Source organism: Gorilla gorilla, chromosome 1 (assembly GCF_029281585.2).
Source record: "Gorilla gorilla gorilla isolate KB3781 chromosome 1, NHGRI_mGorGor1-v2.1_pri, whole genome shotgun sequence".
Classification (NCBI taxonomy): Eukaryota; Metazoa; Chordata; class Mammalia; order Primates; family Hominidae; genus Gorilla; species Gorilla gorilla.
This window is the reverse complement of record NC_073224.2, coordinates 49,105,381-49,133,143: the sequence shown is the minus strand read 5'-3', so window position 1 is coordinate 49,133,143 and position 27,763 is coordinate 49,105,381. Positions and strand designations below refer to the sequence as shown.

Sequence of the window (27,763 nt, the reverse complement as noted above, 5' to 3'; positions counted from 1 at the left end):
AGACCGATCTTGATTTGTTTCCTAGGGTCTAAAATTATTTAAATCAAAATCTCTCAGAAATTTCTGGACATTTAATAAATTCATGCTGGAGGAGAACTGGCAGAGACATGTTAAATGCACTTGACCACAAGAACCATTTATTTCATCCAATATTTACCAGCTATTCATTGTACACTTACTACAGATTTTGGCACTGGAGATATTATAAGAAAACTCTGACCCTGACTTATGGAACTTATCCCAAAAAATAGGAAACAAGGCTCAGAACCATTCAAATGAAGCTTCAGTTAACTCAAATAAAAATGAGTTTTATAAATTTAATGTGAAAGTCTTCGAGTATATTAAGAATGGCTTGATTAACCCCAGGGATAGAAATTTTACTGATTGAAAGAAAGTTTCAATAAAATACCGATCTTTGAATCTAATCTGACACCTGAAACTAGGAAATCAAACACTAGCCATATTTTTTCTTCTATTCTTTATAATAATTTTTCTCATGAGAAAAAGGTATCTTTCTTCCAAGCCTGAAAATAAATGGAGAATTTTTAGTATCTATTGATGTGGAGAAAAATAAATAGACTATCTGCTTTCACAAATAAGTGCTGGCATTGAGCCACAGAACATGTGTGTCATATCGCTCTTTCACACCATACATTAACAGGAATAATAATTTTCCCTCATTGAGTTTCCTATTTACTATCCCCTTAATTATACCTCCTTTAATTACTGTCATAGAGTGTCTGAATTTTATAATCCAAGATACTAAGATGTTTATTTGATATACCACCAGACTCAATGTCTTGTATTCTTTGCCAAAAATTTGAAAATTTTTGGGAAGAGGAAATTCCGTGGTTTGGTGAACCCAGAAAGTCTTCAATACATCTCAGTTATAGAACTGTATTAAATACATTTAAACTCTATAATTCCATAAGACCCATTTTAGGTTTATACACTAAGCATCCAATTCCTCACCATCCTCTCATACAAACCCTGTGTAATACAAGTTCTACTCCCATAATTCTATGAACAAAACAACAATTGATACATAGGTTTGATTTTTAAAATACATTTTCTTTACCTTATTCTAAATGTAACATAGGGTCAACATAGAAAAAGAAAACTGAAAAGCACAAGGAAAGTGAAATATCTATAATCTTATCAACCATTGTTAATTTTGTTGTGTTCCAAATTAGTGTATGTATATATATATATATATCACTTTTGTTTTAATAAAAGGACTGCCAAAAGGCACATGCCAATTTGGACTCTTTTTCCTCTTACAATGATATCATAGTTTCTCACATTTGGTATTCTTTTGCAATAGTTGCTGCATAGAATTCCATCACACAAAGGTAACTACCAGAAATTCCTTATTACTTTTGCTAGACACTTAGGGTTTACATTTTTTTCAAAAATTATAAATCTCTGATCACAGCTCTGATGATTTCTCTGGGAACTGAGAGCCTAACACAAGTCATGTCCACTTTAAGACTTTTAACATTCTGAAAAGTTATGTTACAAACAGAGTGCTGGTCCCCCTGCAACACGTTCACTCACATTGGCTGACGTTTTAATTCTTTGCCAATCTGAGGGGAAGAGATGTCAACTTTTTTTGTTTGCTCTTTTAATGCCAGTCATGTTCCCTTTTTTTCCCCCTTTTACCAGTCATACTGGCTTACTCAGAACCCTACAAATCAATCCTGCTCATTCTTAATTTTCCAACATTGTTCCTGAGATTGTTTCACCAGAAAAGTTCTCCCCCTTATCCACTTCGCCTAACAATTTCTACTCATCCCAATCCTCCTGCATTTATTGCTTCCAGGAATTTGGCACTTAGGACACCCTTGTCCTTACATTGTTCATGCATGTATATTTCGTCTTCAATAAAACATTTAGTTGCTCAAGGGCAACGGTCCCATAGAGTTTCAATATGCTAACGGCCTGGTGTTGCTTAATAATTTAGATTCTGACGGGTCCTCTCCAGGGAGGGGAGCAAAGGGCAAATTATCTTAGGGGCTGGGAGTGCAGAAGCCAAACTTTGAGACTGTGAAAACAAGACGGCGCCGAGACGATTTAGTAGCAGGCATTCAAGCAAGAAAAACTCAAATATTGTTCCCAATAATGCCTGACTAATGCCAAATACCAAGTAAGGGCCCAGGCAGTCCTGACAGCCTGCAGTGCCGCAGGATAAAACTAACCCTGAGGGGTGCTAGCCCATGATAACCCCCAGCCAGGGCTCTGGACACGCCCTGTCTCCTCGAAGGCCAACGGGCTGCCCCTGCGCGCCGAGTCCCCGCTCCGCGGCCCGCCGATTGGCCCCAGCTGCCCCGGCGCTAAAACTCAATTTCACCCTACGCGCCCAGGCCACGCCCACCTGTCATGCGGCCCTGGAAACTTTGTGAGTTTGGGGATTGTTGTGTCCACTAACCGGACTCAGAAGGGACTTCCCTGCTCGGCTGGCTTTCGGTTTCTCTGCTCACCTCCGGATAAATTACGGGGTCTCCCGCGCCGCTCATGGCGCCTCCCGTCCGTCTCGAGCGTCCCTTTCCTTCCCGGCGCTTTCCTGGGTTGCTTCTGGCGGCCCTGGTGTTGCTGCTGTCCTCCTTCTCCGGTAGGACCCCGGGGTGGATTCGCGTGTCCGCGGCAAGGCTAGAGCTCTGCTCAGTCAGTCGGGCAGGAGGCGCGGGGCGAAGCTCACTGCACGTCGTGCCTGCTTGGGATAGAGAGCGAGGCCAGGGTTCTCCTAAGGGTGCCGTGCTCAGATCCCGGGGGTATGTGGCGGGGGATGCGGGAACCACGCAGAAGCTTGTTTGGTGGCGTCGTGTGCGCGGCCGACATTTACGCAGGATCTGGCTGCGTTCCCAAGAGAAGCGTGAATCGTGTTTTCGGGATTGAGCCCAGTCAGCAAGGGGAGGGCTTACTGGGCGCCCCAGGTGAGGCTTGCTCTGGAGTGCACAGGTGCGTGGGATTGTTGCTAGAGCCCGTGCTGTGCCCGTGGTGAGAGTTTGCCCTGTGTTCCCTTGGTGCCTTGGTGAGTAGGGTGTTCATTAGGGCTTGGACAGTACCCGCGGTAAGGGTTGCAGTGCGTCTGCTGTGCCCCATGGGCTGGGCTGGGCGAGCAGGGGCCTGGCCAGGTGTTGCTGGGAGCGTGCTGTGCGCAAGTCGCCTGTGTGCGGAGTTCACTGTGGGCAAGACAGTTCACTGTTTGCTTTGAATGGAGCGAGCGCGGACTCTGGGGCTAGGGAGGGCATGTTGAGTGAGAGCAGGCTCTCAGTGCCTGGGGTTAGAGAGGTGGTAAGGGCGCACCATGCTTTTAGTGCCTTCTGTGAACAGTGTCCGTGTTGCCTGAGAGGTATTGGTCTTGAATTTTAAGTGGCTGCTTTTTTGGGGGGTGGGTGAGCCATCGAGTCATCTTCCTGTTCCCAACCAATATAGACAGTATCTGATTCCATTGCCTAGTGGCTTTTTGACATTGTTTTCCTTCTTTTCATTAGTTTGAGGCATATTTGAGAGATGTGAAGCAACCTAAAAAACACTGGTAGCCAAACCTAGTGAGAAATTAGTATCCTAACAAAGCAAGGCAGATAATGTTAATCTTGTTTTCCCCTACAGCTCATAAACTGAAGCTTAAGGCCTGTCCCACTGTTTTGTATTTCATTGAATGGAATCAATATTTTTAAAAATGCATGCTAGGCCAGGCCCAGTTGCTCACACCTGTGATCCCAGCACTTTGGGAGGCCCAAGTTGGGTGATTGCTTAAGCCCAGGAGTTCAAGATCAGCCTGGACAACATGTCAAAACCCCATGTCTACAAAAAATAAAAAAATTAGATGGGCATGGTGGTGTATGCCCATGGTCCCAACTACTCCAGAGGCTGAGGTGGGAGGATCGCTTGAGCCCAGGAGGAGAAGACTGCAGTGAGCTGTGATCATGCCACTGCACTCCAGCCTGGATGACAGTGTGAGACCCTGTCTCAAAAAAAAAAAAAAAAAGCCAAAAAATACATGCTTAAATACAGGCTTATTGTGCAAAATGAACAAAATAAAAGGACAACTGTTTTTAATATTTTGGTATATTTCCTTCTGACTTTATTGTGTTTCATGTGTATCTATGTCCAAATTATATTTAGGATCTTATTCCATTTACAGATTGTAAGTTGCGTTTCTTCTCTTAGGAACATTCATTCAACGAATATGGGTCTTGTATGTCTGGTGCTGTTACACTGGTAGGTAGTAACAGACAATTCCTATTTTCTTTATCCTTTTTTTACTATTTGTTTACACACACGTACATGCAGGAAGATAAGCAGGGACTTTGTTTTGCTCATTGTTAAGTGCTTAGTGCCGGGAACACAGTAGGCAATCAACAGATGTTTGCTAAAATGTATTGGGAGTGGCAGACATTAACCAAAACATAATAGTAACAAATATATTAACCAGGGAAGTGTTCTGGAGGAAAGGAGTGTAATTTTCTGACAGCATTTAACAAATGACTGGAGGGAGGGAAGGCTTTGCTTCTCATCAAACAGACAAAACTCTGCCACTTTGGGTCATCTGTGCTTGCTGTTCCCTCAGTCCTGGAACATTCTCCCCATGACCTGCTGCATAAATGGGCTCTTTCTTCTGCAAATTCAGCTGGAATGTTACCGCTTCAGAGACCTTCTTGGAACCCCCCAACTCAGGTTGAACACATACAACCCAGTTCAAGTCCCTCTTGTAATCACCCTTTTAAAGTGATCTTTTCTGTTCTCTGTCTCTCCCCATCAGAATGCAGGAATCTTCTGTCTTCCCCCATTTGTGGTTCCAAAAGCCCCATTTGTTTGCTTCTGTATGAACACTAACTCAGTATCCATATAGACATCTGTTAAATATCAGCAAATTAAATATACTATTTGGCTGGGGCTTAGAGCCTAGGAAAAAGTCCCTCCTGCCTCCAGGAGGAAGGTTCTTTAAAGAGCTATGCTCAGGATGGTCTTTGTGTTGTACCTAAAAAGCTAGGGCAGCGGCAGCTGAGGGCCAGAAAGGATCTGTCTCCCCTGGTTATGTTGACTCTGCAGGGCTTCCAGTACTTCAGTCTTGCATCTCACTGATCATTAAAACATTCATTTTGAAGGAGGGTGATGGGATTAGGGAGCAGTGGTGTTAAGAAGAAAACGAAAGGACTTTTTTTTCTTTTTAAAAATTAATGTTTAGAATAGGCTTAGTACTAGAAGTACATACAGCCTGGGCATCACAAGGAGAGCCCACCTCTACAGAATATTAAAAACAAAAAATTAGCCAGGTGTGATGTTGCACGCCTGTGGTCCCAGCTACTTGGGAGGCTGAAGGGCGTGAGCGGGGGAGGATCACCGGAGCCCCTATGGTCAAGGCTGCAGTGAGCCCTAATCATACCACTGCACTCCAGCTTGGGTGACAGAGTGAGACCCCGTCTCAAACACACACACACACACACACACACACACACAGACACACAGAAAAAAAAAAACCTAGAAGTTGAAGAAGATAATGAAAGCAATTTGAAATAGAGGAACATAGAATTATAAAATGAATAGGGTACAACATGGAAGATAACAAAACTAAAAATGAAGAGAAGGAAAAACAAGATTAAGTCTGAGGTTGATAGGGTTAAATCAAGACAGGTATGAAACCTAGAGAAAGTAAAAATGAGAACTCACGATGCTAGGCAGAGAGAATACATGAATTAAAATAAATATTCAATTTTTGGAGCAACTCACTCTCACAAAGATAAGGTTTCGTAAGCAGACAGTGCTGTGCATGGGAGACCTGCCCTCTCAAAGGTAGTTGCCAAATGGTTGGAGATAGCAGAAGGAAACATGTGTCAAATTTCAGGCCAGTCTCATTCATTCCTCCAGAAGAGGAGCTGCTTTTTTGGACAAAACCCCCGATCTCCTGTTGTGTGTGGTCTCTTCTGCCTATTTCAGGTGTTTTCCTTATTTCCAATGAAAGAAGCCAAGACCAATAAGTTCTTATTGCTTCTTAGTTTCCTCACTCAGCATACTACAATGCAAAAAGAGCAGTCCATATCTGGTCACCTGCCAGGATACCAGAAGACTGGGAGATAGGCAGCACAAGAAATGGCTAAATCTTCTTTCTCCATTGTTCTGTAGAATGATTATTTTCAATATGAAATTGATTACAATATATTCTTCACATTGTTTTGTGTTTGACAGCAGTGGACTTTGAGTACCAAATTTTTTTCGCATAGCTACTATGAGGGACATATTGTGCTGGGTGTTGTGGCCACATGGATAAATGGAGTCGGCCATGTTAACTATTAAACTCAAAAGCACGTGATAATTACCTGAGAGATCCATGCAGGGGAGAGTCCAGGGGAAGGCGACTGATCACTGCTTCCCAGGGGGAGGCAGAAAATGCTTCCTGGAGGAGATGATGGGTGGATTAAGGAAGATGAGTTGAGCAGGAGTTGTAGCTACCGGCCAGGGAGGAAGGGTATTCAGAGCAGAGGAAGCAAGGTGAGCAAAGGCACCAAGATGTGATACTGCTGGACTGCCAGGCTATTCAGTGTGGCAGAGTAGGGTAAAGGAGGCAAGAAAGAAGGAAGAGGATTAAATCACAGGGTGAGTAATTCTGAAAAGCAACAGGCTTGTCAGGAATAAACAATCACCATCGTAAACTCAGACTTTGATATTATTCCCTGTCCTTTCAGGGCAGCTTGAGCCCTTTTGTTTGACTTAGCACAACGTGACTCCAAACTAGGGTTGTTTTAATTTCCCCAGACACAGTAGCAGGCAATTTCTTGAGGACCTAATTGCAGATAGAGTTTGTCGGTGTCAGCATGTGGGAGCTCCAGATGAATGGCAGTAATGGGAAGCAGTTTGGTAGTGGTTCAGCAGTGTGGCCTGGGAACCTAGTTGACTGGCCTGCCTCCTGGGTCTGCCACCTAACTGGAATGTATTCTTGGGTTCTGATTGTGATGGGATTTAAAAGTCTCTAAGCTATGTTAGGAAGCCTTAGACATTATCCTGAGGTCATTGGAGAGCCATTGAAAGGTATCTGTCTTGGAAAAGCCTTGATTACTCTGTCGTATAAATACTGCTCTGGTAATATGAAAAATGAATTGAATGAAAGGTGGCAAGATAGGTATGGAGACCTATTTGGTTATGTCGTGGTAATCCAGATAAGAAATGATAGTGGCTTGAATGAAAAGTAAACGATGCCACTACATAGAATAAACGGGCATTTCAGTTGTGGAAACATAACTTGTTTGGTGTGTGTGTGTGTGTATGTGTATGTGTGTGTAGAGTCAAAAGTGGCTCTTGGGCCTCCCTTTATTGTTTGAGATAGAGTGACACATTCCAAGTAGAGCTGTGTGGGGAGGCAATTGAATATGTAGTTTTGGCACCCCAGCTAGAGATCTGGGATGGAGAGATACCCAGCTAGGAGGCAGCTGGTTATCAGTGGTAATGAAGTCACAGAAGTGTATATATTCTCCCAGGGGGACCTGCAGAATGGAATCACAGGAAGTCCTCCTACAGACTCATCAGGGATATTACCTTGGTATGAGCCAGAGGACAAGCTGAAAACCAGAGTGGTTTTCTCTCCTAAAAGCCAAGGAGTGAGAACTCTTCAGGCAGAAGAGAGTGAGGGCAGAGTGATCAGTAGCTCTCGTGTTATCAAGAGGGTAATTCAAACTATTAAGGAAGAGACTGTTAGGAGGAGTTTAACAAGGAGGAGGCCCTTTAATGACTCAGAAAGTAGTTGAAGTAATTTTCATAGACCTAGAAATGAGTGGGAAGTGAGAAATAAAATTGAAATATGTAGATGTCAGAGTTTATGTTTTGTGGAAGCAAAAAAGGTTTTAAATAGATTGGATAGTGGGAGAAGGAGCAAGATGGTCAGGTTTCATTGCCATTTCAGTTGTAGTCAAATACCATGAATTTCTGGTAATACCAATCTGGGCAGGGCTGTAGGTATGCGTGTACATTAGTTAATTTTTTGCAAGCAGGTGTGAATGTACAGAAATTGAACAGTTCAGTGGATCCAGTGTAGGTTTTTTTTTTTTTTTGAGACAGAGTCTCGCTCTGCTGCCCAGGCTGGAGTGCAGTGGTGCAATCTCAGCTCACTGCAACCTCTGCCACCTGGGTTCAAGCAAGTCTCCTGCCTCAGCCTCCCGAGTAGCTGGGACTACAGGTGTGTGCCACTACACCTGGCTAATTTTTTGTATTTTTAGTAGATATGGGGTTTCACCGTGTTAGCCAGGATGGTCTCTATCTCCTGACCTCGTGATCCGCCTGCCTCGGCCTCCCAAACTGCTGGGATTACAGACGTGAGCCACTGCACCCGGCCCAGTGTAGATAATTCACTTTACTAAAACTCACCTGGAACTTTGGGGAAATTTCGGACTGCACCTATCTTATGATATAATGTCACCTACTGTTGAAGTATAGTATTGTAGCTTAATATTAATTATAATATAAAATATCTAGAAAAAATAAGTCAAGATACTGTTTTTCTGGAGGTAGGCATGTTTAGTTTGAAATTTTCCATAGGGAGAAATTCAGTCCTCTGAAAACGTATTGCCAATAAGTGCATTGCAGGACATGAAATATAAAGAAAATATTGGACAGTGTATATATGGAGAATTTTAGAATTTAGAATATGACATGAAATGAAAGTGAGATTTCACTTGGTTAGAGTTTTCTTGACCAGTCTCTCAACCTAAGGCAGGACCGTGACCCGGGAGTAAGAAAAGAAATGCTCCTTGGAGATCAAAATAGATCTATCTACTTTGGTCCTTCCACTATAGAAGAGGCCTTTGCATTCTGTTGGCCCTTTAGGCTTTTACTTGATGTCTCCATTATCTTATTTTACAAGCCCACAGATAATTTGAGGAAGATGAGTTGCTGCAGTAGAAATGATAGGGAGAAAAAAAAAAAAACTACAAAAAACAGAAATAAAAAATTCTAAAACCACAGCAATATAGTAGCTTTATTATAGGACATGCTGGATAAACAATCCAACAGCTACCTCAGGGAGCTTCTGAGAGAATGCATGATGCAATGATCAGTGAGGCAAGATCAAATTGTGTTTGATGTTCAAGAAAGGAAAAACAATTCATGTAAGTCTATCCAAAGTAGTAAATTTTTTATATTTAAGTAGTGTATATTCACTTGTCAGATGCTCAGTTCACTTATCTGAAACCTATGAAATAAAGTCTTATATTTTAGAATATTTGAGTTCATATTTACTTTAATCTATGAAATCCACTACATTTACTTAATAATCACCTCTTACCATAACATTTCTTGAGCACCCACAAGGTGAGTATAGTAGAAAAAGAAGAACATGGTTCTTGACCCCCAGGAACTTGCCTTTTAAGAGAAGACAGCCTGAAGTGACAAGCTGTTATAAGTTAGTGTTTTAAACTATGGAAGAACAATCTGAGCAGAGTGCTCTATACTGTAGATGACTTCTTAGAGGAGAAGTGACTTTTGAAATGAATTTAGAAAAATGTGGAGAAAGATGCATCCGTATATATTTTAAGACCAAAGACATTAATGCTGTCTCTTCAGTTTATTGTCGAATGTTTATTCCCAAACAAACCAAAAGCTAATAGGATGTTACTTAAAACATGCAAGTCCCATTTCCTCCACTACTGTGAGCACTCAGGTAAAAGCATGGAACAATCATTTAAAATCTTGCCAAGGGCCTTTCTATTCTTTCTGTACTACCTGCTGCCAGACCACAGTCCATGGCTGATTAAAGTGATATCAGTACTTCATCTTCATGTTCCTATTCTCTTATCCCTAGATGCCTGTGAGGAGCCACCAACATTTGAAGCTATGGAGCTCATTGGTAAACCAAAACCCTACTATGAGATTGGGGAACGAGTAGATTATAAGTGTAAAAAAGGACACTTCTACGTACCTCCTCTTGCCACCCATACTATTTGTGATCGGAATCACACATGGCTACCTGTCTCAGATGAGCCCTGTTATAGTAAATAAACTAGCCTCTTTTTTTGTTTTCTGCTTGCTCTAGAGATTTGCACACATTTTAGGGTACATATTCCACTATGGAGATGATGATTTTTTTTTCTTGTGAAATGAGGTTTAAGATAGCAATGCATTTTTGCAGACTTTGAGAAATTGAAATCTCCAAGAAATCTTTTTCTTGGCAATAGATTGCCTGGGTGAACATGAAACTGAAATTTGCCCTTATAATAGGTAAATAAAGAAAATAATATTCCCATGCATTCAAAACAGCAATGCAGAATTTTGACCTTGATTCCGATCTGTTTAGAAACTGGATTGAAAAAATCTCAAAATTATTTTCTTTTAGGAAAAACACGTCCATGTATAGCTGATCCTTTACATGGCCAAGCAGTCCTTGCAAATGGGACTTACGAGTTTGGTTATCAGATACACTTTATTTGTAATGAGGGGTAAGTAAGTTGCTCCTTAGAGGAAATAAGGAAAATGTTAGTAATTTTATTTTCGTTTTGCTTCTCTTCTTAAGCATTCATATAAACTTTATTTAATTTTGCTTTCTATGTGACAAGTTATACTTCTAGCCAAACAACTCTTGGATGTTTTATGGAGACAGCAAAGACGTAGAGTAAATAGAAATTGATATTGAAGGAAAGCATAACTACTTGCTATTTCTGACGATAAGTCTGTTGAAAGCATTAAGAACGTAGTAATCATGAGAATTCATCCTTCACAACTGAGTGTCCCCTATTTAAATCTGCAAACTCTTAAAGTAGGGCTCACAGAAATGAGAAATAGAATTGCCAACTAAAGATATGCTTGTATCCAGATGACTCTCTAAAGTGTGACCTGGTTAGCCTTTACCATCATGTTGAACAAAATCTCTCAGTTGAAAAACCTTATTTCTGAGACTGCTACAATGTGAAGCATCTCAAGAACAGGCACTGAGCACTCGGTAATAGCCTTTGTTCTGCAGGACTTTTAAAGTCATAGATATTGGGGATACTGGACATTTAAGTGAAATGTGCATTTAGAGAGTAAATGTAATTTTCATAGATTTTCTATTGCTATAACACAATACGTGAGACTAGATAATTTATAAAGAAAAGAAATTTATTTGGCTTATATTTCTGGATGCTGGGGAATTCAAGGGCATGGCAGTAGTACCTGGCAAGGGCTTTCATGCTGCATCAGAACATGCTGGAAAGTGAAAGGGAAATTCAGCACTTGCAAAAAAGACAAAGCACAAGGGAGGGGCTCTCGCTTTATAACAACCTGCTCTTGTGGTAATGAATCCAAGCCTACAAGAATGAAGATCCACTCCCTCAAGAATTAGTGAAGACCCTCTAGAAAGGCATTATCCCTCTTAATGCCCTAATCATTTCTGAAAGGCCCCATCACCTCTCACTGCTGTTACACTGGCAATTAAATTTCAATAAGAGTTTTGGTAGAGACAAACCAGATTCAAACAATAGCAATAATACACTATAATATATAAACAAAGTGAGTCTTGGAGGAAAAGTGCACTGTGACCATGTAAGGCAGTTTCACTAAGGGTTTTTAAAATTTGGTCAAGTAGAAATATTGGAGTATTCAATTAATAGTTACATAGAGCTTGCTAGGCACTATGAGGGATACCAAAAGTTTAAGACATGGACCCTCCTAAAAGAAGTTCTAACCTTATTGAGAAACAATATATACTGAGAGGTATCAAACCAAAATACTAAATGAGAAATACCAAATAATAGAATTAATCATGATAATTACACTAAGAGTCCAGAAGGAGGAGAGATTCCTGTGAATTGAAATCAGGGAAGATTTCACTGAGTATAAGTGTATACTCAATGAAAGTATTCCTATACTCAATGAGCTACTCCTAGAAAGACATTCTGTTCTAAATAATATTAATAAGAGCTAAAACTCGTGTAGCACTCACTATGTGCCAAATGCTAACTTATCTAATCCCCTAAACAACCCCACGAGCTATGTACTGTTATCCCCTTTTAATCAATTAGGTAACTGAGTGAGAGGAACTTTAAGTGATTTACCCAAGCTCAAGAAACTAGTAAGTTGGGAAGCAGAGACTCTAATCCAGGCATTCCAGCTCTAGGGCCTGTTCTCTCTACGGTCTTGTCCTTACTGAGCAAAGTCGTCTGAGAAAACGCACAGAAATGAATGGGTAATGTGATTGCAGGAGGCAGCAAAGAGGCTGGGTGGAACGGCACAGCAGATTTATTTAGATGTTTTTGCTCTCGGCCAATATACGTTCAAATAGAGAAACTCTTTATTTGATTAAATTGCAGATTTATTTAGCACTTTCATTATATAGTACGTTGTTTAAGAAACCACCCCCTCAAATTACTGCAGCGTAGAAAATAAACCATATAAAAAGTTCCTTCATTATTATGTGTCTTATTAATTGCTATACAAAACAGTAACCCTTTCTTTTCTCATTTAGTTATTACTTAATTGGTAAAGAAATTCTATATTGTGAACTTAAAGGATCAGTAGCAGTTTGGAGCAGTAAGCCCCCAATATGTGAAAGTAAGTAAATTCTTTTTTTTTTTTTTTTAATTCAGACCAGTAGTCCTCAAAGATTTTTTGCCTCAGGGCACCCTTTACATTTTAAGATTAACAAAGATCCCAAAGAGGTTTCTTTTATGTGGGTTATATCTATTGGTATTTATCATATTGGAATTCAAACTGAGAGATTTTTTAAATAATTATTGATTCTTTTTGTTTTTGTTTTTGTTTTTCCTAAGAGAGGGTACCAGTATGTTTCCCAGGCTGGAGCACAGTGGCACAATCTCAGCTCACTGCAACCTCAGCCTCCCGAGCAGCTGAGACTACAGGCATGTGCCACCATACCTGGCTTTTTGTAACTTTTGTAGAGACGTGGTTTTGCCATGTTGTCCAGGCTGGTCTTGAACTCCCGTGCTCAAGCAATCTGCCCCCGTGGGCCTCCCAAAGTGCTGGGATTACAAATGTGAGCCACCCCACCTGGCCTGATTAATTTGTAGGAATAGATGCAATACAAATTAACATATATAACATTTTTTAATGAAAAATAACAATTTTCCAAAACAAAATAAAATTAGAATAGTGGCATTGTTCACATTTTTTGCACATCTCAACACCTAACTTAAAGGAAGACTTGGATTTGGGCTGTTGTGTAATCACACAATATGTAGACTTTGGAAAATATCACTATACACTTCTGCCCGGCGCAGTGGCTCAGGCCTGTAATCCCAGCTCTTTGGGAGGCCGACGCGGGTAGATCGCGAGGTCAGGAGATCCAGACCATCCTGTCTAATACCCTGAAACCCCGTCTCTACTAAAAATACAAAAAATTAGCCAGGCGTGGTGGTAGGAGCCTGTAGTCCCAGCTACTCTGGAGGCTGAGGCAGGAGAATGGCGTGAACCCGGGAGGCGGAGCTTGCAGCGAGCCGAGATCGCGCCACTGCACTCGAGCCTGGGCGACAGAGCGAGATTCCGTCTCAAAATCAATCAATCAATCAATCAATCAATCACTATACACTTGTAAGGATGAGAGTGAAAAAAGACAATATTTTGGTGGTATTGTGAACCACCAATTTAGAAAATGGATATATTTAAAAATTGCAAAGGATTTCTCAGCTAGCGCTCAGTTAAGCATATTTTCTCATTAAATTGTCAGCATTTCTTGTGATAACTAGAAGAAAACTTAGCATGGCCTTGCAAATAAATATAGGCGTATTAGGCCGTTTTCGTATTGCTATAAAGAAATGCCTGAGACTGGGTAATTTATAAAGAAAAGAGGTTTAATTGGCTCGTGATTCTACAAGCTCTACAGGAAGCATGATGCTGGCATCTGCTGGGGGTTTGGGGGGGGGGCCTCAGGAAACAACAACCATTGGGAAAGGCAAAGGGAGAGCAAGGTGTCTCACATGGCAGGAGCAGGAGCAAGGTGGGGAGGACGGGAGGTGTTACACACTTTTAAATAACCAGATCTCCCAAGAACTCAGTATCATGAGAACAGCACCAAGGGGATGGTGCTAAACCATTCATGAGAAATCTACCCCCATGATTCAAACACCTCCCACCAGGCCCCACCTCCAACATTGTGGACTACAATTTGACATGAGATTTGGTGGGGACACAGATCCAAACCATATCAATAGGTATTTACACTTTAAGAAATGAGATTTGTTCTGAAAGTTAGTTACTACATTAATGGTTTGAATTTGGGATAATATATTTGCTCATAGAAACCTTCTTTTAAATCCATATTGAATTCACAACCAGCTTGTAGAAACCCTATACTGACAAATTCATTGAAGACACAGAAATTTTACTAATGCTGTCTTAATCTTTTACATTTCTTTCCTCTTTTTCTTCAATTTTAAGAGATTTTGTGCACATGACCTCCAAAAATAAAAAATGGAAAACACACCTTTAGTGAAGTAGAAGTACTTGAGTATCTTGATGCAGTAACTGATAGTTGTGATCCTGCACCTGGACCAGATCCATTTTCACTTATTGGAGAGAGCACGATTTATTGTGGTGACAATTCAGTATGGAATCATGCTGCTCCAGAGTGTAAAAGTCACCTTTCAATTTATTTCCTTCTTCATCTGTAAGTACTCTGGAAACATTTTGTAAATAGTTTTATCTACAAATAAACAAAGCAGGTGTATGTGCTTCCTCCTCCTGTGTAATTGGATCTAATTTATTTTAATTCAGGTCAATTCAAGCCAAAAAATAGTTCTAGCTAGAGTTCCCTATTTTCACCCCCACATGTTCTTGGCGTTTCATTTCATGCAGTGTGAACTACTGTGTATCTGCATGAATTAGAAGTTTTTGTTTGAAAGACCAAAAAAAAAATAAATCAACAAACACTGGCTTAAAAATAAGAAAGGTGGTTCTTGTATTACAAGAAATCTAACAGTTCTGGCTTTGGTAGTGGTAGACTGTAACAGACTAATGCTCTCACCAATAAAAATGATAAACTCTGGATAAAAAATAATTTTTTTAAAGACCAGAGTGACCGAAAGTATGAAGACTCCACAGGGGACTTGCCCGTTTACAGAAAGAAATCACAGAATAACAGTGATTTAAAAGTATATACTTCCCAAGTATGCATGAAACATTCTCCAAAGTAGACCATATTCTAGACAATAAGACAATTTTCCACAAATCTCAAAAAATCAAAATCATTCAAAATACATTATCTGATCACAACAGAATGAAAGTAGGAATCAACAACAAGGCCAATCCCCAAAGAAATGAAAAGTATACAAGACACTCCTAAATAATCCATGCATAAAAATAGTAGTCAGCCGGGAAATTAGAAAGTGTTTTAAATTGAATCACAACACATCAAAATATCCAAACATGTAGGATACAGCTAAAGCATTACTTACAGGGGAATGTATAGCATAACATATTTACGTTAGAAAAAAAGAAAAGTCTCAAATCAATGATCTAATTTTCCACCTTAAGAAACTAAAAAAGAAGAGCAAATTAAATCCCAAACTAGCAGATGTAAGGAAATGATAAAGATAGAGCCAAAATCAATGAAACTGAGAAGAGAAAAAAAAATAGAGAAAATCAATGAAACCAACAGTTGCTACTTGGAGATCAATAAAATGTGTAAACCTACAGCCAGACTGACAAAGAAAAAAAAGACACAAATTAACCAATACTGAGAATGAAAGAAGTGGTGGCCAAGCACGGCACCCCAGCCAGCTTGAAGACCCTGCCCTCCTGCAGCCGGCAGGGGCAGTCACTCCTGGACTTGTCCTTTTAGAAGCTCCAGCTTTACCACTTGCTGGTGGAGCCCAACCACTGCCGCAGGGTCCTCATCACCAACACGCCTGGCAGATCCAAGAGGAGATGGCCCAGGATGGGATGTGGTGAACAGCAGCACCCAAGAGTGTGGGGTGCGTGTGGCTCCAGTGCCTGGTTTCTGCAGAGATCCTGTGCCAGTGCCATGTGCCCACCACACAGGAGCCAGACGGGGAGCACCATGCCCCCCGCTTTGGAGACTGCTGCACGAAGGGGCCAGGTAGCAGACCTTTGCTCTGTCACCTCAGCACTGGCACCAGGAGCCCTGCAAAGCAGCATCTGGGAGATGGACAGCCAGGGGGAAAATAGAGGAAGCTTTCAGAAGTGGCTAGATGAGATATTTGAAATACTGAAAACTAAAAATCCCAACTGCATGGAAGAGCTGGCCTCAGATGTGGTCAGTTCTTACGACAACCTGGACACACAGTGCTGACCCGCATGATGGGATGCACCAAGCTGGGCCCCTGCAATGCACTTGGAGGCTTGGCCCTGCAGCTGCCCCACCTCCCAGCTCCAGCTACAGTTGCAGTCTGACCTGGTCAAGCAAGAGCACATGGTGGAGATCCTGATGGAGACCTGAGCCACGTGCCAGAGTGCTGGCCAGACATGGAGGATGGGATCCCGCCAAGGGAACTCTGGCCAGCCTGTAGCCCACTGCCCAGCCTTGCTGGCTCCTCTGCTGATTCCTGCATGGTCTGCAGCCCCAGGCCCATTCCCTTCCTTCCCCTCTGCAGAGGGCAAGCCGGAGGCTGGTCTCAGCGAGAGCTAGGGCTCTCCTCAAAGGCTTTCTGACCTTGGGGCAGGCTTGACATCCCCACAGCCCTGCATCCCTCATCCCTTTTCATGTCTACTGGAGGACAGTGAGCCATAGCTGCAGCAATCTTGTTTAAATTTAGGTAGTTGAATTTTTTAGAATTAAGTTTTGTATGTTTTGAGCAATAAATTATCTTAAGATATATATTTTAGGTTGCTTCAAGATAGCTGAATAGGAACAGCTCTGGTCTACAGCTCCCAGAGAGATCAACGTAGAAGACAGGTGATTTCTGCATTTCCAACTGAAGTACCTGGTTCATCTCACTGGGTCTGGTTGGACAGTGGATGCAGCCATGGAGGGCAAGCTGAAGCAGAGCGGGGTGTCACCTCACCAAGGAAGTACAAAGGGTCAGGGGACTTCCCTTTCCTAGCCAGGGAAAGCTGTGAGTGACTGCCTGGAAGAACAGTACACTCCTGCCCAAATACTGTGCTTTTCCCACAGTCTTCACAACCAGCAGACCAGGAGACTCCCTCCTGTGCCTGGCTGGGGAGGTCCCACGCCCACGGAGCCTTGCTCGCTGCTAGCACAGCAGTGTGAGATCCACCTGGGATGCTGGAACTTGGCTTGGGGAGGAGCGTCTGACATTGCTAAGGCTTGACTGGGCGGTTCTATGCTGACAGTGTAAACAAAGCGCCAGGGAAGCCTGAACTGGGTGGAGCCCACCGCAGCTCAGCAAGGCCTACTGCCTCTGTAGATTCCACCTCTGGGTGCATGGCATATCTGAACAAAAGGCAGCAGACAGCTTCTGCACACTTAAACGTCCCAGCCTGACAGCTCTGAAGAGAGCAGTGGTTCTCCCAGCACAACATTCGAGCTCCTATAACGGACAGACTGCCTCCCCAAGTGGGTCCCTGATCCCCGTATAGCCTAACAGGGAGACATCTCCCAATAGGGGCTGACAGACACCTCACACAGGCGGGTGCCCCTCTAGGATGAAGCTTCCAGAGGAAGGATCAGGCAGCAATATTTACTGTTCTGCAACCTCTGCTGGTGATACCCACGCAAACAAGGTCTGGAGTGGACCTCCAGCAAACTCCAACACACCTGCAGCTGAGGGACCTGTCTGTTAGAAGGAAAACAAAGAAACAGCAAGGAATAGCAGGTGGTGATATCCCCTTTATCATTTTTTATTGTGTCTATTTGATTCTTCTCTCTTTTCTTCTTTATTAGTCTTGCTAGCGGTCTATCAATTTTGTTGATCTTTTCAAAAAAACCAGCTCCTGGATTCATTGATTTTTTGAAGGGTTTTTTATGTCTCTATTTCCTTCAGTTCTGTTCTGATCTTAGTTATTTCTTGCCTTCTGCTAGCTTTTGAATGTGTTTGCTCTTGCTTCTCTAGTTCTTTTAATTGTGATGTTAGGGTGTCAATTTTAGATCTTTCCTGCTTTCTTTTGTGGGCATTTAGTGCTATAAATTTCCCTTTACACACTGCTTTAAATGTGTCCCAGAGATTCTGGTATGTTGTGTTTTTGTTCTTGTTGGTTTCAAAGAACATCTTTATTTCTGCTTTCATTTCGTTATGTACCCAGTAGTCATTCAGGAGCGGGTTGTTCAGTTTCCATGCAGTTGAGCTGTTTTGAGTGAGTTTCTTAATCCTGAGTTCTAGTTTGATTGCACTGTGGTCTGAGAGACAGTTTGTTATAATTTCTGTTCTTTTACATTTGCTGTGGAGCGCTTTACTTCCAACTATGTGGTCAATTTTGGAATAAGTGTGGTGTGGTGCTGATAGAATGTATATTCTGTTGATTTGGGGTGGAGAGTTCTGTAGATGTCTATTAGGTCCGCTTGGTGCAGAGCTGAGTTCAATTCCTGGATATCCTTGTTAACTTTCTGTCTCATTGATCATCTAATGTTGACAGTGGGGTGTTAAAGTCTCCCATTATTATTGTGTGGGAGTCTAAGTCTCTTTGTAGGTCACTAAGGACTTGCTTTATGAATCTGGGTGCTCCTGTATTGGGTGCATATATATTTAGGATAGTTAGCTCTTCTTGTTGAATCGATCCCTTTATCATTATGTAATTGCCTTCTTTGTCTCTTTTGATCTTTGTTGGTTTAAAGTCTGTTTTATCAGAGGCTAGGATTGCAACCCCTGCCTTTTTTGGTTTTCCATTTGCTTGGTAGATCTTCCTCCATCCCTTTATTTTGAGCCTATGTGTGTCTCTGCACGTGAGATGGGTTTCCTGAATACAGCACACTGATGGGTCTTGACTCTTTATCCTATTTGCCAGTCTGTGTCTTGTAATTGGAGCATTTAGCCCATTTACATTTAAGGTTAATATTGTTATGTGTGAATTTGATCCTGTCATTATGATGTTAGCTGGTTATTTTGCTCGTTAGTTGATGCAGTTTCTTCCTAGCCTTGATGGTCTTTACATTTTGGCATGTTTTTGCAGTGGCTGGTACTGGTTTTTCCTTTCCATGTTTAGCGCTTCCTTCAGAAGCTGTTTTAGGGCAGGCCTGGTGGTGACAAAATCTCTCGGCATTTGCTTGTCTGTAAAGTATTTTATTTCTCCTTCACTTATGAAGCTTAGTTTGGCTGGATATGAAATTATGGGTTGAAAATTCTTTTCTTTAAGAACGTTGAATATTGGCCCCCACTCTCTTCTGGCTTGTAGGGTTTCTACTGAGAGATCCGCTGTTAGTCTGATGGGCTTCCCTTTGTGGGTAACCCGACCTTTCTCTCTGGCTGCCCTTAACATTTTTTCCTTCATTTCAACTTTGGTGAATCTGACAATTATGTGTCTTGGAGTTGCTCTTCTCGAGGAGTATCTTTGTGGCATTCTCTGTATTTCCTGAATTTGAATGTTGGCCTGCCTTGCTAGATTGGGGAAGTTCTCCTGGATAATATCCTGCAGAGTGTTTTCCAACTTGGTTCCATTCTCCCCATCACTTTCAGGTACACCAATCAGACGTAGATTTGGTCTTTCCATATAGTCCCATATTTCTTGGAGGCTTTGTTCGTTTCTTTTTATTCTTTTTTCTCTAAACTTCTCTTCTCACTTCATTTCATTCATTTGATCTTCCATCTCTGATACCCTTTCTTCCAGTTGATTGAATCAGCTACTGAGGCTTGTGCATTTGTCACGTAGTTCTCGTGCCATGGTTTTCAGCTCCATCAGGTCCTTTAAGGACTTCTCTGCATTGGTTATTCTAGTTAGACATTCATCTAATTTTTTTTCAAGGTTTTCAATTTCTTTGCCATGGGTTCGAACTTCCTCCTTTAGCTCAGAGTAGTTTGATCGTCTGAAGCCTTCTTCTCTCAACTCGTCAAAGTCATTCTCCATCCAGCTTTCTTCCTTTGCTGGTGAGGAGCTGCGTTCCTTTGGAGGAGGAGAGGTGCTCTGATTTTTAGAGTTTCCAGTTTTTCTGCTCTGTTTTTTCCCCATCTTTGTGGTTTTATCTACCTTTGGTCTTTGATGATGGTGACATACAGATGGGTTTTTGGTGTGGATGTCCTTTCTGTTTGTTAGTTTTCCTTCTAACAGTCAGGACCCTCAGCTGCAGGTCTGTTGGAGTTTGCTGGAGGTCCACTCTAGACCCTGTTTGCCTGGATGTCAGCAGCGGTGGCTGCAGAACAGCGGATACTGGTGAACTGCAAATGCTGCTGCCTGATCGTTCCTTTGGAAGTTTTGTCTCAGAGGAGTACCTGCTGTGTGAGATGTCAGTCCGCCCCTACTGGGGGGTGCCTCCCAGTTAGGCTATTCGGGGGTCAGGGACCCACTTGAGGAGGTAGTCTGCCCATTCTCAGATCTCAAGCTGCGTGCTGGGAGAACCACTACTCTCTTCAAAGCTGTCAGACAGGGACATTTAAGTCTGCAGAGGATTCTGCTACCTTTTGTTTGTCTGTGCCCTGCCCCCAGAGGTGGAGCCTACAGAGGTAGGCAGGCCTCCTTGAGCTGTGATGGGCTCCACCCAGTTCGAGCTTCCCGGCTGCTTTGTTTACCTACTCAAGCCTCGGCAATGGCGGGCGCCCCTCCCCCAGCCTCGCTGCTGCCTTGCAGTTTGATCTCAGACTGCTGTGCTAGCAATGAGCGAGACTCCGTGGGCGTAGGACCTTCCGAGCCAGGTGCGGGATATAATTTCCTGGTGTGCCGTTTGTTAAGCCATTGGAAAAGCACAGTATTAGGGTGGGAGTGACCCGATTTTCCAGGTGCCGTCTGTCACTCCTTTCTTTGACTAGGAAAGGGAATTCCCTGACCCCTTGCGCTTCCCAGGTGAGGCGATGCCTCGCCCTGCTTCGGCTCACGCACAGTGCGCTGCACCCACTGTCCTGCACTCCCCAGTGAGATGAACCTGGTACCTCGGTTGGAAATGCAGAAATCACCCGTCTTCTGCGTCGCTCATGCTGGGAGCTGTAGAGTGCAGCTGTTCCTATTCGGCCATCTTGGCTCCTCCCTCCTATTTTATTCTTTTCAGAGTGATCTGTTGACACCTTTACTGAGTTTGTTCCTATTGCAGGACTCTTTCATTTTCTGGAGTGCAACCAGTTTGAGTCTTTTGATGTAACACATTTAAACAGGGAAATTTCTGCTGTCTGCAGAACACGACCTATATTTCTGTCTCTTCCCTGCCTGCAGTCTTCCACACCTCATAATGTTATTCTTTTTTTCTCTTTACTGGGCAGTTTTATCTGGCAATAGCAACTAAATTTTATAGCAACTGAACGGCAGGAAAAGTCCTTATTTACCGAGATGAAATAGAGGACTTTTTGCAGGGACTCCTGATCAGCAGCTGTGCTTATGACTGGAGAGATTATTTTGATATGACGGAAGGGATTATTGTCCTGATTTCATCACTGCTATCTCTGGTTTCACTTTCCTTGCAGCAGAAGCAAGAGACTAATTGTAGGAAGAGCATTAGCCTGCGCAGACTATGCTTAATTAATATCATTTCTGTGGTCTTCAGTTTCCATTTAATTTAATGAGATTGTTGAACTCAAATCTCAATCACTGGATTCTAATTTGTTTATATATTTCCTATCTCCCTAATATTTTAAAGGATCTAGGGGAATTATGCACGTTAACATAGTAATTAGAATACCATTTTATAATTCCTATAAAAGCCTGTTAACTGGTAGCCTCCTTAGTTGAGTCCTGTAGGTTTTGAGGGGCAGGAAGAGATGGTTTTTTTAGTGGACTGATATATGAGCAAAACAAGATTGCATATGAAATTAATACTCAATAAGGTATCCAGGCTTACTCACATGCTCCTAGTGGGTATATGTACTAATACTAAGTTTGTTGATACAGTCTTTTGAAAGAGTTAACTATAAGCATTTCATAAAGTGTTTATAAAACACTGATCTAGCTTAGTGTTTGAGAGCAGAGGAGAGAATTGCTTGTGAGAAAAAGTTTATAAAAAAGAGAAACTACAGGGGTATTTTTTGAAAAATGACAAATCAAAATTCCTCATGGGATTGTCAATCATTTTTTATCGTCAGTTAGAGGAAGACTAAATAGCAAGATAATGATGTTAAGGTAGATCTAAATGTGCTAATGTGAAAAAATGTCCAGGAAGTCCTAAGCGGAAAAGAGGAAGATGTAAATTATGTAGTATAATACCACTTAACAGTTTTTTAAAAAGATACATATGTTTACCCCAAGCACATTACTTTTATGATTTATTACTGGTTATCTTCTAGGATTTCCATTATAAAATATGAAACGTAGTGAGCATTTTTTTGGTTTTTTTTTTGAGACGGAGTCTCGCTCTGTCGCCCAGGCTGGAGTGCAGTGGCATGATCTCAGCTCACTGCAAGCTCTGCCTCCCGGGTTCCCGCCATTCTCCTGCCTCAGCCTCCCGAGTAGCTGGGACTACAGGCACCCGCCACCATGCCAGGCTAATTTTTTTGTATTTTTAGTAGAGACAGAGTTTCACCATGTTAGCCAGGATGATCTCGATCTCCTGACCTTGTGATCCATCCGCCTTGGTATCCCAAAGTGCTGGGATTACAGGCGTGAGCTGTAGTGACCATTCTTGTACATACATCCTTACATACTTGTGCAAATATATATGTAGATTAAATTCTTTTTTTTTTTTTCTAGTTGGAGTCTTGCTCTGTCACCCAGGCTGGAGTGCAGTGACATGATCTTGGCTCACTGCAACCTCCATCTCCAGGGTTCAAGCAATTCTCCTGGCTCAGCCTCCCGAGTAGCTGGGATTACAGGTGCGACACCATGCCAGGCTAATTTTTGTATTTTTAATAGAGATGGGGTTTCACCATGTTGGCCAGGCTGGTCTCGAACTCCTGACCTCGTGATCCACCCACCTCAGCCTCCAAAAATGCTGGGATTACAGGCGTGAGCCACCATGCCTGGCAAAGAATGACACTGGGTGCATTAAAAAGTATGATAAGTGACATGATCACAGTAGACATTTCCTCCAATAGAATATTGGGAGAAAGCCTAATGGAAACCAATGAAAAATAAGAAACACACGTAGCCTTTGGAACATAGCCTTTCTCACCTAGTGGAGGAGGAGCTGAGACTTGAGTAAGACAGTCAGATGAAGTAAGGCAGTATTCGGGAATGTTTGTGTGAGCTAAGACTATACATCCTGAGTGATACAGGTGTGTTGGACCATGTATACATGGGTCTCCATTAGTGAAGCCACACTGAGTAGAGAATAGTTTTCTACCTAAAGCATCTTTACTCCATGATGAATCAGTTATGCATGGAGGAGAAAGAGCTAACGTGTACTGAAATATCTGCTACATTATCTACTCAATCCTAATTCTACTCACCTTTCTACAGCCTTTGATATTTAGAGTTACTCTGTCCTCACACAACTCTTTCCAACTCCAGCACTGGAAACAATTGACTCCTGTTTCTACCAAACTGTATGTCCCAGATTCTTGTCTTAGGAGCCATAGAACTCCAAAGGTTTATGGCTATAACTGTGTTTTGACATAATTGGCTTTCTTTATAGTCCTACGTGTTTTACTTATGCATTACAAAAAACAGCTCTGAGAAGGGATTCATAATTCTGACCAGCCAGGCAAAGGTGTATACATGATACATAAAGATATTAAGAACCCCTGCATGACTATTCACAATAGCAAAGACATGGAATCAACTTCAATGCCCATCAGTGATAGACTGGGTAAAGAAAATGTGCTACATTTCCACCATGGAATACTATGCAGCCATAAAAAAGAATGAGATCATATCCTCTTCAGGGACATGGATGGATCTAGGGGCCATTATCCATTGCAAACTAACGCAGGAACAGGAAACCAAATACTGCATGTTCTCACTTATAAATGGGAGCTGAATGATGAGAACACATGGACAGATGTGGGGGAACAACACATAGTGGGATCTATTGGAGGGTAGAGGATAGGAAGAGGGAGAGGATTAGGAAAAATAACTAATGGTACTAGGCTTAATACTTGGGTGGTGAAATAATCTGTACAACAAACCCCCATGACACAAGTTTACCTATGTAATAAACCTGCACATGTACCCCTAAACGTAAAAGTTAATAAAAGAACCCCTGCATGGATATGGATCATGTATTTCCATTCAGATCTTCCTTTCATTAATTTTACATGCCCCTCTTCAACAGTCTCATTGATTCCTGTGATTTTGACCATCTCCCATCCATTATCTTTTACAAAAGTCCTCTTGTGCCTTTTTTGGAAGTCCATTTTCATAATCAACAAATTACCTATATTCCCAATCTTTTCCTAAACATTCTCACACCTCCTGGCCTTCACTAAACCCCATCTGTCCCATGCCCACATCTTTCTCAGTTTAAAAAACAACAACAATGAAAAACTTTCACTGCTTAACCTTGATGGCGCTATCCGTTCCCCACCCAACGGTTTCCTATTGCTACTGTAACAAATTATTTTGTGGTTTAAAACAACACAAATCTATTCTTTCACATTTCAGGAGATCGTAAGTCCACAGTGAGTCTTACAGGATGAAAACCAAGGTGTTGAAAAGACTGACTCCTTCTGAAAGCTCCAGTGGAGAACCTGTTTCTTGCTTCTAAGGGGCACTGGCATTCCCTAGCTCATGGCAGCAACACTCTGAGCTCTGTTTTCATCATTGCCTTCTGGTCTATTACCTTCCTCTTGTAAGGATCCCTGTGATTATATCAGGTTCACCTAGCTACTCCAAGATACTCTTTCCATCTCAATATCCAACTGCAAAGTCCTAAACTACAAGGTAACACTCACAGATTCCGGGAAGTAGGATGAGGACATTTTGGGGGAACATTATTCAGGCTACCATGCACTCCTCCTTTTCTCTCATTCTTGGATTCTTTTTTATAGTTATTGTTTAAATTGGCTCATAATGATTGTACACATTTATGGGATACAGCAAAGGAAACAACAGAGTGAAGAAAAAACCTACAGAATGTGAGAAAATGTTTGCAACCTATGCCTTTGACAAGGGGTTAATATCCAGAATATCTGAGGAACTCAAACAACTCAGCAAAATAAAACAAATAATATTATTTAAAAGTGGGTGCAAGACCTGAACAGACATCACTCAAAAGAAGACATAGAAATGGCCAACGAATATAAAACAAAATGCTCAACATTCTTAGTCATCAGAGAAATACAAAATAAAACCACAGAGAGATACCACCTCACCCTAGTTATCAGAGCTCTTATCAAAAAGACAAAAGATAACAAATGCTGGTGAGGATGTGGAAAATAGAGACCTCTTATACACTGTTAGGGAATCCAAATTAATATGGCCATTATGGGAAATAGTATGGAGGTTTCTCAAAAAATTAAAAGTAGAACTACCGTATGATCCAGCAATCCCACTACCGGGTATATACCCAAAAGAAAGGAAACCAGTATGATGAAAAGATATCTGCACTCTCACATTCACTGATGCACTATTCACAATAGCCAAGGTATGGAATCAACCCAAGTGCTCACCAATGGACGAATGGATAAATAAAATGTGGTATATATACACAAGGGAATACTATTCAGCCATAAGAAAGAATGAAATCCTATCATTTGCAGCAACATGGATGAATCTAGAGGATATTATATTAAATGAAGTAAATCAGGCACAGAAAGACAAATCCTGTATGATATCAGTCATGTGCAATCTAAAAAAGCTCATCTCATAGAAGTAGAGAGTAGAATACTGGTTACCAGAGGTTGGGGTAGGGAGAGACAATGGGAGATGGAGAGAGATTGGTTAAAGGGCACAGGATCACAGATACATAAGAATAAATTCATCCTTGAATACTTAACCCTCTGCCCTACATCTGGCACTCCTACATCCATATTCATTTCTAATCCTGGGGCTAACTCTTGATTGCTTTCTTCTCACTACTAACCTTAAGAAAGGAAGTAACCAAAATCCAATACATGAGCAACTGTTCATTCCATCTCCAATATCTTTGTTAATTGTCCACTTTATCCATCCAGTCAGGGCCACCATCAAACCTCACTTGGATGTCAGCAAAAGCTCCCTGGCTGGTCTCCCCTCTCCATTATTGCTTTAATCTAGTCTCCATACTATACACAGCTTTACATTTTTTGAATATATATCTAATTGTCCTTCCCTTTTTAAAAATCTTACAATGGCATGACATCTCAATTCACGATAAGGAAATTGGTTCTTCACATTCCCTGTGCACTGTACACATCGCCGCCTGCAATTGCCCTTCAACACGGAGAGCAGGCATTTCATTAGCTGACCTTCCCACACACATTCTTGCAAAGAGGAAAAGTCAAGCAGGGTGTTTGGAGGCGAGTTGCCATCATCCACCGCCTTTGTCTGGAAGCGCAGGGCCTCGCCCGCGGGATCCATCGGAAGCCCAAGCATTGTCAAGCTCTGCTGCTGCACCTGGGTCAGCAAGGTGGGCTCTGCCAGCGAAACTCGTTAGAAACAATGCAAATGGGGAGTAAACATGGCCTTGCCCATGAAGGTGAAGCTGGTCAAAAGCATTTTGTCCCGGAACCCCGCAGCCCTCCCCATGCTCTGGGCGCGGAGCACAAGGATTGGTCACTCCTCTTTGCACTGCGCTTTTCCTCTTATTTCAGTTTTCTTCGAGATCAAATCTGGTTTGTAGATGTGCTTCGGGAGGATGGGGGTCTCTTCTCCGAGAAGCCGGGAGCCTGTTGGGCAGCCGGCGCCCGGTCTCCCCTTCTGCTGCGGAGGATCCCTGCTGGCGGTCGTGGTGCTGCTCGTGCTGCCGGTGGCCTGGGGTGAAACGCTGGGGGGCGTGGGGAGGCGCCCGGGCTGACGAGGCACCCAGGGCCCCGCAGAGAACTCGCGTGCCGCGCTGGGCTGCGCTGGGCTGCGCTGCTCTGCGCGCCCGGGTCCAAAGGCAGCGCGATGGGTGGGCTGAGCGCGCTACCTGGCAGGGCGACGGGTCTGGGATCCTTCTGCGCACTGGAGACCCTCGCTGCCTCTAGGTAAGCGTGGAGTTCCCACGTGCAGGGGCTTAAGTCGTGACGAGCGCAGTGGAAGGCGCAGATGCTGAGCGGGTGCCGCACGAAATTCCTTGCCTTTGTGTATTCACAGCCTCGGCTGGCTATCGATCCTAGCGTGGCGTCGATCCTAGCGAAACGGGACTTGGGGATCCGACAAACCTGAGTTCTGGTCCTAGAAACTTAACTGTGAGGCAAGTTAGCACACCTAAGTCTGTTTGCTCTTCTGTAAAACGGGGACACTGGTATCTCTGCATTGTGGAGTTGCTGCCTCAGTGGCATAAAGCCTGTCGAGTATCTAACACAGGGCCTGTCCCCGAGTCCATTTCTATCCCCCAACCGTTACCTCTGCACTTTGCTCCCAGTGGTGTTTAGACAAGCAGTCCTAGGGATGTCCTGCATGGAACTGTCCTCGTCCCCCACCCCAAGCCACCACCGCCATCATCATGATGCACTTGATTGACAGCATACTTTAAGACAGATGCATGCCAGGCACTTGGGGATTAGAAGAGCAAGGGAAGCCCCAGAACATGCAATGTAACCGCTGCAGGTAGAAGGGACAGTAGATATGTTTACAGTTTGCATTTTAGTGATGTGTTTAGTACAAAATAAAGCCTATTATAACTACTATGGAAATTTTGAGGCCACATCTCTTCCTTTTTTTAACTTCAAGTAGGTAAACATCTTCAGTTAGAACCCTTCTATTATTAGTTTTGGGCTCCCCAGAAGTCTTCTTGGTT

At 42.5% G+C, this 27,763-nt stretch overlaps 1 protein-coding gene across 1 annotated transcript in view; it reads left to right on the top strand.

Moving 5' to 3' along the window:
* The first annotated feature begins 2,510 nt into the window (after positions 1 to 2,510).
* The window catches only part of CR1L (complement C3b/C4b receptor 1 like), a 78,007-nt gene continuing 52,754 nt past the window's right edge, over positions 2,511 to 27,763 (top strand). The window contains 1 exon segment of the mRNA XM_031014464.3: positions 2,511 to 2,611. Within this exon segment, the coding sequence (XP_030870324.3) occupies positions 2,515 to 2,611 (97 nt within the window). The 5' untranslated portion in view covers positions 2,511 to 2,514.